This window comes from Phoenix dactylifera, chromosome 7 (assembly GCF_051530095.1).
Source record: "Phoenix dactylifera cultivar Ajwa chromosome 7, Ajwa_hap1_PhDact_Kaust_v1.1, whole genome shotgun sequence".
Taxonomy (NCBI): Eukaryota; Viridiplantae; Streptophyta; class Magnoliopsida; order Arecales; family Arecaceae; genus Phoenix; species Phoenix dactylifera.
In genome coordinates, this window is record NC_143196.1 from 5,937,501 (window position 1) to 5,948,688 (window position 11,188).

General features: G+C 38.8%; 1 protein-coding gene across 10 annotated transcripts; it reads left to right on the top strand.

The window, feature by feature from the left end:
* The first annotated feature begins 1,250 nt into the window (after window positions 1–1,250).
* On the top strand, window positions 1,251–10,929 carry LOC103705311 (peptidyl-prolyl cis-trans isomerase CYP65-like). 10 transcript variants are annotated; one of them, XM_089924224.1, is made up of 10 exons: window positions 1,251–1,541; window positions 6,743–6,818; window positions 6,973–7,287; window positions 7,412–7,645; window positions 7,745–7,753; window positions 7,903–8,161; window positions 9,540–9,647; window positions 9,757–9,944; window positions 10,429–10,525; window positions 10,626–10,929. In XM_089924224.1, exons 4-9 carry the CDS (start codon window positions 7,518–7,520, stop codon window positions 10,493–10,495), a joined length of 759 nt encoding a protein of 252 aa, XP_089780350.1. In that variant the 5' UTR covers window positions 1,251–1,541; window positions 6,743–6,818; window positions 6,973–7,287; window positions 7,412–7,517; the 3' UTR covers window positions 10,496–10,525; window positions 10,626–10,929. The 10 variants fall into 10 exon arrangements, with proteins under 10 accessions (XP_089780350.1, XP_089780349.1, XP_089780346.1 ...); XM_089924223.1 differs by having other exon boundaries at window positions 1,252–1,541; window positions 6,705–6,818; window positions 6,973–7,259; XM_089924220.1 differs by having other exon boundaries at window positions 1,252–1,541; window positions 6,915–7,259.
* Window positions 10,930–11,188: the final 259 nt, after the last annotated feature.

Consider the following 11,188-nt stretch of genomic DNA (forward strand, 5'->3'; position numbering starts at 1 on the left):
GGTTTACAAGTGTAAGGCTCCAAATCTTATGTGTAATTGAGTTAAAAAAAAATTACTCCCACATCTCACTGGCAATTCCATCGGAAGTCGGAAATCGAAACTCGGAACTAGGTTATATCACGCAACGGTGAGGGGCCTCTCTCTGTTTATATGAAAGGTGGCTTGGAGGTGTCTACCGACCCGAGACATGTTGGCTAGTAGGAGAGTCAGGGTTTTTCGATGTGCGAGGAATGCATGGACTGAGAGGAGACTATCAGTCATGCGCTGCTTGGATGTCCTCAAGCTGTGCAAGCCTGGCATCAGGCGCCTTTTTTCTTACCGCGGGATGTGGAGTTGGCGGAGGATCTTCTGGACCACTTGAGGCAGTTGACAGGCTCACCGGGCACCGTGGAGAGAGGCATTATATGTGTTTATATGGTGTACCACATCTGGCTGGACTGGAATGCCTGCATCTTTGAGGATAAGAGAACCCCTCCGAGGGTTATGTTGGATAGGGCTATTCGTTAGGCGACTGAGATCATCGCCACTGCCTGGGCATCTTCTCTGGGGTTGGCTAGGGACATCTGAGATTTCCACTTCGCTGCCACAGCGCCCTGAGTGACCTTTATCTCTTGGGAAACCCCACCCCCTGGCCATCTCAAGGTGAACTTTGACAGTAGTACCTTGGTAAGAGAAGACATAGGAGGGACTGGATTTGTGATCCGAAATCACAATTTCAGACTAGTCGCGGCAGGCGGGCGACGCACTTGTGACATGACTGCTATTGGAGCCGAGCTCAGGGCTGCATGGGAGGGAGTCACCTATGCGAAGAGGATCCTAGGGGCCAACTACCTCATCCTAGAGGGAGACTCTACTATGGTGACCGAGTGGATTTATGATGTTGGGCGCTAGGAAGACGGCCACCCTATACTCAGGGACATCCAGAGGCTGGTAGCGAGCTGCCATTCGATCCAGATTACCTATATGTTTCGGGAGGCGAACATGGCTGCAGATTGGGTCGTCTCCTTCGCTGCTCACCATTCAGGGGAGGTTCTATGGACTGAGCTCGATTCTGTTCCTTTTTCTTTGTGTCGCCTTCTTTCTTTCGACACTGAGGATAGTGTTCATGCTGGGCTGACATGAAGTACCGTTGTACTTAAAAAAAAAAAAAACCCTCTCTCTATACTTTTCACTAATCAATCAAGACTGTTCGTTTATTCAATCAACGGCCGAGATTAAACGCGAGTTCTAGAGCGGGCTCGTGTATCATCTTAACGTTACTTATGCTTCTCCGCGAGTCATTGTAAACGGAAATCCTTCAGGCTCCATCGAAATCCCCAGATCCCTGGCGAAGCCGAAGGCACCCTACTCCAGAAAAGAGGAATCGAGAAATAGAAAAACCCAAGCCTTTTGATCTCCTTCTTCTCTTCGGGGGCACCGGAGCGAAGCCGAGATGGGGAAGAAGCATCAAAGCAAGGATCGAAGTGGGCAACCGAGTGCAGCGGTGCGAAATCCAAAGAGACCTCCACGCCTTTCAAGCGCTTGCCTTTCTACTGCTTCTCGTAAGTTTCCATGCCCAAAAAACCTAGAGTTTCCCTATTTTCTCAATTTTAAAGCCACCCTTTGGTTTCCTCTCTTTTAATTTTAATGATCTGTAGGCTTACTTTTACGCCATTTGAGGACCCTGTCTGCACGGCCGATGGGAGCGTGTTTGATATAGCGTTAGGATTTCTGCAAAATATGCATTTTTTTGTTTATTTATATTGTTGGAGATATCAAATCTATTTTTCCATTAGAAAAAAAAAAAGAGCAAGTTTGTGTTTGATTTGAATTGGGTGCAGGGATATACTCCCTTACATTAAGAAATATGTTAAACATCCGGTCACCGGAGGTCCTCTCAAGCAAGAAGATCTCATTCTCCTCACGTTCCACAAAAATTCTAATGGTAAATTCAGGTTAATTTACCAATTTGGGAGTGAACTTCAAGTTTGCTTCTTCGCCTTGTCAGTAACCGAAATCACATATTAGTAAATGCTATTTTGCAACTTTTGAGAGTTTTGTGATTCTGGTGTTTGGTTGATAGTGAGTTGAGAACTTCGGTTTCCTATTTGCTGTTCACAAATAGAGCAAGCTTGTCAGTTAATAAAACTTCTGTTAAAATTTGTAAATAGATGTATGTTTTAGATTACAAGTTTGTGTCTTATTCTGATGCTACACCAGTAATTGACTGGAAAAGAATATCAGGATTCTAGAGAGTTACCATTGGTGACGAGCATACTTTCTGGAAATTTTGGGCTCCAATTCTCTCCTTTTTTTCCTCCCATAAGTGGGAGGATTTGGACAGAAAGGAATTGTAATTTAATAAATTTTTTATAATACCTATTTTACCCTTAAATTAAAGAAGTACCAAATTAAAAGGACAAATATATCCTAAGGCCGTGGACCCAACTCGACCCGACCTGATTTTCTAGTGGGTTGGGTCTAAGTCTAAAATTAGGATCCGAACAAGGATCCAGGTTGGGTCGGGGTCACTCATAACTCGGTCCGACCCGATCCATTTGCACCTCTACTCATCAGCATGCCCCTTTTATAATAAGGGTATTTTAGTAAAAGTGTTAAAAAGGTATGCTTTCTTTTCTTCTCTCCAAACTCCCAAATAAGAGGAAGAAAAGTACTTTCTCTTCCCTTCTAAAACTCCCAAACAAGAGGAGAGGAAAGCCTATTCTATTCCTTTCTTTTCTTTTCCCTCCTCATTAAAGTTTTCCTTTGTTTTCTTTTCTCCCCAAAACTCCTAAACGGAGGGTTAGACTAAGACCCCGTTTGGCAGAGCTTTTGGTGGACCAGAAAGCACTTTTTGACCCTTCAAAAGTACTTTTAAATGGAATAGGGATGTTTGGTAAAAAAATCGAGAAGTTGTTTTAGCTTTGCTAGAAAGCTAAAACAGCCTTTTGGAAAAAGCTCAAAAACGGAGCTTCTTTAGAAAAGCACTTTTAGCATGCATTGGAAAGCTGTTTTGATTTATAATTTTTTTTCTTTTCAGACGAAAATACTCATAATAAAATATTATAATTATAGAAAATATCCCTTTATAATATATAAAAATATTGTATTAATAAAATATTAATTTAATGATAATAATTATAATATTTTATATTTTTATTATTGTATTATACTATAATAATATTATATTACATTATATCATAATACATTAATATGTTATGTTATATAATATCAAATTATGTTATATTATTATGCTATAGTATATAATATTATATTACTATATTATAATAATATTATATTATATTACAGTAATATTATATTATATCATATATTTATGTATTAATATATATTATATTTTATTATGCTCTGTTGTATAATACTATGCAATGTTCTTTATGGTTATTTTGTTATACTAAAAGAACTTTCTCAGTTTGTTTACCAAACACATATTAAAGTTCCACAGTATTTTAGAAATATAGTTACCAAACAACAAATAGCTTTTTTATAAAAGTTCTACTTCAAAAAGCTTTACTTCAAAAGCTCTAGTTTCGAAAGCTCTACCGTCAACAACTTTGCCAAATGGGTTTAAAGCCTTTTAAAGGGCCTTTCATTTAGGGCCATCCAGTTGGTGGTTTACCACTCAATTACCGCGGACTTTATAGGTGAACAGCACTGAACATGATAAACTAAGAAACCTAATTAGTTTGTGAAATTTATTACTACTTCAAAATTATTTTTCATCAATTCCTAGAAAACACATATTAACTGCCGCTAATCTGTAACACTTTCTCAATTCAAGATATAGGCAGTTTGAAACAAAAGTTTACTTATTTGTCCCATTTGCTCTTCAGTCTTCATAAATTAAACGGGGTTAACAAAAATTAATAGAAAATTGAGACATTTGTATTTTCAAGGCTGATTGGCTGCTGCCCTGGTAGGGAAATTGAATGGTTGGGCAGCTCCAATGTGATAGTGACCATAACATGACAGTTGGCTGAAGATTTTTTGGTTAAATCTGTTCCATCAGGAGGTCACATCTTTAGACTTGGTATTGTTGATTTTTGCATTTAGAAATATCGAGATCCTCTCTTAGCTCATACTATATTTAAAGAGAACTTTCAAATGACTCTTGTCATTCAACGGTCTCTAAAGAAGAATGGAACTTATGAAAGGAGATTCTGGGGAAAAATACAAGTTAGGCTGGAATTGATGCTCTCAGAAAGAGTCCCAAAAAATGAAAAGAAGAAAGATTTCAGATTAAGTATATCAACTTTAATGACTTATCCATACGTGCATATTTAATTCCTAAGAAAATAAAATATGTTGAAACACTTCTTTCTAACTTGTGGCATGGCCTTTCAAAGTGCATCTCTTCGATGAGACCTCTTTACTTCTCCACATGATTTGCACATATCCCAAATCACAGCCACCCACACTTTTTCACTGTCATGCGCAATCACGTGCCCAATACTAGTCAGTTTTTTTCATTCAAAACAAAAACTATAGTGAGTACAAGTGAATGACTTCCCTCCAAGTTAATGAAAGTTCACCATCCAAAATTGCACACAATTCTGTCTTCTCTGAAACATCTCAGCTAGAAAAATGATGCTGCCTACCATTAGCAATAACTGTGTGTGAGGAATAATGTGATAGAAGATAATCAGTGATTCATTTTGGGGAATATTGGGGCTATAAATTCTTGTGGCTCAAGGAAAGCATCTAGATGCCCTTAAAGAACCTACAGTCATGGAGATTCAATTAGTGGGTATGAGTTCTGTTAATGAATTTACAAATGAATTATATTCAAGGAAAAAGAAAAAGAAGATACTGTATGACCAGATTAAAGAATCTAGCGCACATTTTGCTAGGACAAAAATGGTAGACAGAAATCTTGAATTAAAAATATGTAATTGAGAAGAACTTGAACTTATGAACCAGAACCTTAGAGAAATATTTGGGTAATTGATTAGAATGATAAGTAGATAATAGAAATAGAGAAGATTGAGAGTGTAGGTAATGATATTAGAAAAAAGATAGTGCTTCAACTTTGAATAATTTTCTGAATATCTTGGACAACTTTCAGAATTTGTTTAGCTAACAACTTCCTTGACCTGTTTAATAACACTAGAAAAAATACATGTGATGTTGATCATAGTAAATCCTATTTAACTAAAAATTCTTATATCTGATTTCACCCTAAATATGAAGGGTTTTGTCATTGGATATGGAGTGGGAGGGAGAAGCCCTAAATGACCCTTTATTCTAATTCTGAAGACTTATTATTAGAATATTTGTTTCAATTATTCCTTCTTTATGAAACTAATCTTCCCATTTTCTTCTTTCAATTTTTCTCTTGGGTTTTTCCTATGATGACAACAATCTATTAATGTTCACATTTGGATTTGTTTCCAATAAGTTTCATCATGAAGAAAATAAACAGGGATTATAGACATTTAAAAATTAAGGTCTCTCAAGTCATTACGTCATGACTCGGTTTATTTATTTCACAGCGGCATCTAATCTCAGTGCGAAGGTTTCATCCCTGAAGAGATAAGGCCATCATTCCTGCAAAAACAACTCAAATGATATATGTAAATCAAACTAGTTTCAGAGTTAAATCTCATGGTAGTTCTAAACTATGCAATAAATATAGTACCCAACTTTATTTTAATTTAATTCAAGGTCGGAGGAACCGGTACTGGGCACCGTGCCGGCTCTCCGGTGGAACGAGTCGATACGGGCCGTATCTGGCCCGCATCGAGAGAGGAAAACGCCGGAGCCGGGGAAGGAGAAGAGAAAGAGAGAGAGAGAGAGCGGGGGAGGGAGAACGAGCGGCGGCGGAGAACGATTTGCCGATTTCACTTAAAAAATTTCAAATTTTTTAGCCGCGGCCGCATCCCCTGTTTCTTTAGGGGACGTGGCTGCGCCCCCCCCCCCCCCCCCCCCCCGGCCTGTGGACCTCCGCCAGCGTCCGCCGCCACTCGTTCTCCCTCCCTCCCCCGCTCACTCTCTCTTTCTCTTCTCCTTCTCTAGCTTCGACAGTGAACCGTTTTCGACAGGGGAACCATAGCGGTGAGCCACCGGTACAGCTCGGAATGAGCGGAACCGGCCGGTTTGGCTCGGTTCCACATTCCTTAGTTTAATCCTTTTATGACATGGACCCCTTGGTAAACTGTTGTAGATAGAAAAATCCACCCTCCTGTGTGGGCACCTGATGACTTCTTCATACAAGTTGATGTTGCATCAGAAGTGGTAATCATGAATTCATAAATTGCATCACAGTTCTTATGAGAGCTCCTTTTATGCATCCTAAACATTCCTTTTGTGCTGCTACAATTTTTTTCTTTTGATCTGGTTCTTTCCACAGTGTAACCTATCATCTGCATGGGTATGGATTTATGGGTGTTATTTTATGACTGTTATACTGTCCCTTGCTTAATTGCAGTGGAGTGCCATTGTCCTGTTCTGAACAAAGAGTTTACAGAGCTCACTCATATAGTTTCTGTGAAAACTACAGGAATGTGTTTTCTTATGAGGGAAGTTGTCTTTTTATATCCTAATCAGGGATGTTTATCACATGATTTGGCTTTAACATCTCTATTTTACTGCTTACTTTTATGGTGCAGGCTATTAAAGAACTAAACCAGAAAACGAAAAACTGGAAAGAGTTACTTACGGATGAGCCATTCACTAATTTTCTTTTCTTTCACCCTTCTTATAACCAGATCAATGATTAACAGTGTTCTCTGCTTGCCCCATGTAGAATCCAAATGCACTTGATAGCAAGGTTCTGTTGGAATTTGATCATGTTAAGAACAGATTTAAACTTGACAATGAAGGTGAGTATCTGAATTGGTGCTACGTTGATGGTTTTCGGAGCTTTGTTTTCATGAAATTTAGGCAGGTTTTTTCTTTTCTCATCCTTCTCTTGTTAGATTTGAGGAGAATGAAAGAAGATCCACTCTATTATATAAATGTAACTGGGGATATCAGGTAAATGCTGCAGGAGCTTGGGACTGAGAAAGGAAAGCTAGCTGCACTTCATGGTGGAGGTGATGTCAAAGCACAAATGAAAGAGCAGCGGCACTTGCTGTCGTTTTAGCTGCAAGATCTTGTGTCAAAGAGAACTCCAAGTCTAGTTTAAATGGAGAGTCTAAATCCACTCAGGCATTCAGTATTGTAGATGCAAGCATCTGCTTCAGTTCATGGAAGAAGTGCAGCAGCAGCCAAAGCATCATCTAGTGATAAGACTGCAGCTTGGGTTGTGCTACACATTGCAGGTGAACAAACACCAGAAATGCAAAACTTGTATGTTTGTATCCCTGTTTTCCTTTTTTTCTTTCTTTCTTTTTTACAGCATCTCTATCTGAAGCTCCATTGCATCCACGTACATTTTTACCATAAAAAATTAGAAGAGTTGGAAAATTTTCAGGTACTGCTTCACATTCTTTCACATCTACTGCATTTGATGCTGTGATGAAAAATGAATTCGAATATGTTAAAATTGAAAAGAAGCCACAAAAGAGAGGATATGTTCAATGGCATACCACCATGGAGACTTGAATCTAGAGCTGCATTGTGTTATAACTCCACGGATGTGTGAAAACTTCATCATACTATATGCAAATGGTTATTATGATGGCATCGCTTTTCATAGAAACATTAGGTATGATTTGGTGACTTACAATTTTTCTCTTCCACTTTCTTGTATTATATGCAAAAATAAGGCAAAATGTTCATGGTCTGTACAAACTTCATGATTTAGGGTGGGGACCCCAAGAATCAATCTTCGCAGAAATTCTCGTGTTAAGTGGCTAAAAGAGGGCTTTCAAATAAACCATTTTTCCATGCTTCCACTAAAGAACGAAAGAGGAAAAATACTCTTCGTGGGATCTTCAACTCCCAAGGGTCTTGGATCGAGAACCCACTGGCACTGGGAAAGGGCAATCCATTTTGGGTAAGCCTTCAAGGATCAGCTGAATTCAAAACTGCTGCACTCAGGTTGGGGTGTTGTCAGCATGGCAAACAGTGGACCCCATACCAATGGTTCCCAGTTTTTTATTGTGCACAAGTCTGCAAACATCTGAATTTTAAACATACAGTATTTGGTATGGTTGTCGTTGTTTTGACAACTCTTGCAGCAATGGAGAAGGTTCCTGTTGATGATGATGACTGGCCTTTGGTGAGCAAAATTCTTCAACCTTTTTATTTTTCTGTCTTCATTTATATTCTCCTTGAAGATTAATCAAAATCTGTATAATTTGTTTGTCAGTTGACTATTATTTTTCACTACATATGCATCTGTTAGGGGCATGGTATGCCATACCGGCCCGAACCGGACATTACGGAGTGTACTGTACAGGTTCGGTACCGGTATCTGGTACGGATGGCGTGCCAACACTCTCGGTACCCAAAAAAAAATCTGTATCGTACTGTACCGATACTGTGCTAATGTGGCACCGATACCGAGATGGCGAACCTTGGTCAGGGGTGCAACACCCTTGACCCATTCTCAGAATTGCATATGCATCATCGTTATCTAAGACCTGAATTTATTAAATATTTGTGACTTTCACTGCAAGATGCCAGAAAGGTGACTTATAGAGTATCGGTTTACAACTTCAATATTATGTGCTCTATATACGGATGTTTACTTCCTAGACATTGGCCATATTATCTTTCATAACTTATGATGTCAGAGACTGGTAATTTGCACCAAATTGAGAAATGTTGTAGATGTGCCTTTTCTAGAGTATTTGTTGTCAATAATCATGCAAAACATAACATAGTATGAAGGTATTTTGGGGATTTTGGATGACTATAATGGATTAAACATCTTTCGATTACGTTGGAATTTGACTGTGATGGCTCCCTACCACTGACAATTAGATGCTATTGCCGAAAAGAAAAGAATGACAGGTCAGAAATTTATAGGACAGTGGTTTTGCACATGTTGTGTTCTTGTGCTTCTTAGAAGCTACTAGCTGCAATAGGATGCAATTAGTTGCACATTTGTTAAAATTTAAGGCATGTACATTCATTCCCACAATAAACTTCACCAAACCATTGGTTCAACTTTTGATTTTCTGTTCACTGACTTTGGGAGGAATTCTCCATTAGCATGAGTTACATAACCTTCTAATATAATTTATCCCAAGTTCTATCTAGGTCTTTCTTCCCCTCTTTTTAACCCTATTTTCCAAGTCAAGTAAGCTAATGATTTTATATGCAAATGAGAATAATTTTTTATGATGTAATTGCTTTTGCCTTTTCATGCTATTGAATTGACATCTTAATTTTATATCTTTATCACAAAAAAGATCATTTCCTAATGCTGTTAGACTTTTTGCAGCCTGTTAAAGTGCTCAAGCAATCTGTAGATGTGAAATTGACTTGCAGTTTATGCTTTTTTTTCCCTTTGTCTCTCTTATCTTATCATATCCTCCTAGATTAAACAAGTCCGAATTAGCATGAGTCCTGTGGAATTATATGGATTGTGCCTTTTTTTCTCAAGTCTCAGCCTGTTGTTGTTTTTTTTGGATATCCTTGTTCTGATCCAGGAGGAGATAAAAATAACAAATTCCACAGTTTTCGTGAATCCTTGCACTGAACCAGATGAAGAGAAGGAGAAGGAAGAAGAGGAGAAGGAAGCTGCTGCTGCTGATATGGTAATTTTCATTAGTCTCCTATCTTTTTGAGGAATAAAGTTAATTTACTGCTTTAGATCTGCGGTATAAAAGATTGATGATTTGGCGGGTTAAATTGTAAACTTTTCAGGATAATGTAGGTGCGTGGTTTAGCAACCCGGGCACTCTGATTTTGTTGGGTGGTGGAGTGGGCAAATACCTGAAAGCAAGGACTGGTGAAACTGACAGCACAGCTGGAAATGTCGTGGGAATAGATGACTCAAGCAAGAAGAGAAAAGTAGAAGTCAAAAGTGTAGAATACAATAATTTCTCTGGCCGGTAAGAAGATGTCATGTATTATGAGCATGAAAATATTAGATATTGCCTCTAGTGGTTCTACTCATGATCTGCCATACAGCCTTGTACCGCTTGGTACGGGCCATACCGTACCACCAGAAAACCAGTACGAAACACACCTTGCAGTTGGTACAGTACCATACTGCTCGGTACGAAGCATACCGTATTGCCTGGTACAGGATGTACCGTACCCCAGAAAACCTGTACGAAACACACCTTCCAGTTGGTACGGCTATATACTACCCGTACTAAGATGTACCGACCTTTTTCAAGGCATACCGAGGTGTGTACCGGTCCGTACAAAAACGTACCGAGATAGAAATTGAGAAAAATAGCTGGAGAGCTATTTCAGCAAAGGTGTATCGTACCGAACTAATAAGATACCGATACGGTACCGGTACCCGGTACTAAGATTACGGATCTTGGTTCTACTGCTGCAAGGATAACCTTTTTTGCTTTGTGGTAGAGTTGGCAGAGATGCTTCATCATGTGACCTTGCTGGTGGTGATGGATTTATGCTGCAGGTGGTCTGAGCCATTTCACAGTGGGGCATTGTGCATGAGGTCTGTCGTAATTCTGCTGGTTTTATCATTGGAAATGGTACTGTTATTTGCTTTTTTGTTTCCAGTCTTCGAACTACTCACTTTTTTTTAACATGCCCAGGTTGGCTGTGCCTAGAATTAGGTGACTATGATTGTGCGCGCGGGGATAGAGTTGGGAGTTATCAGGGTTTCATTGGAAAGGTGTTCGTTGTTCAGATAGACCTTCAGCATCTTTCAGGCTGATCTTTATGTTGTAATACTTTCTTCATCTGTAACATTTATGGTTGGAAGACTTCACTAGGACTGGCACTGTCTTTTAGTGGCTGATCCTTCTATTTACCTTTTCAACTTACAGCAAGAAATTAACTTTTGGAATGTGCTCTCAAAATGAAAAGCATTGATATAGTGATCTTTCTATACTACAATTGTTGCTTTCAGTTTTCTAATTTATTACTTTCATATGAGTATTGATAACAGATCTTTCTACGCCCGGCTGTTGATTTCAGTTTAATTTGTTACTTCCATATCGATTCTTCTGGGCATTTATGTTCACGATGATGTTTCGAAATGCGAAGCAGGAGCGATGCAATACTGAATACTCAGTAAATGACTCGATTATTAATATGTTGACTATAGCACCAATATGACTGATTATTATGACTTCGGAATTTTATATAAAATGTG

Excerpts from the sequence above, each read along its gene's own strand:
- LOC103705311 (XM_089924224.1), top strand. The coding sequence starts at position 7,518 with ATGGCATACCACCATGGAGACTTGAATCTAGAGCTGCATTGTGTTATA. Across the intron at positions 8,162-9,539 it reads ATGATGATGACTGGCCTTTG|GAGGAGATAAAAATAACAAA; the intron begins GTGAGCAAAATT and ends GTTCTGATCCAG. Across the intron at positions 9,648-9,756 it reads AAGCTGCTGCTGCTGATATG|GATAATGTAGGTGCGTGGTT; the intron begins GTAATTTTCATT and ends TAAACTTTTCAG.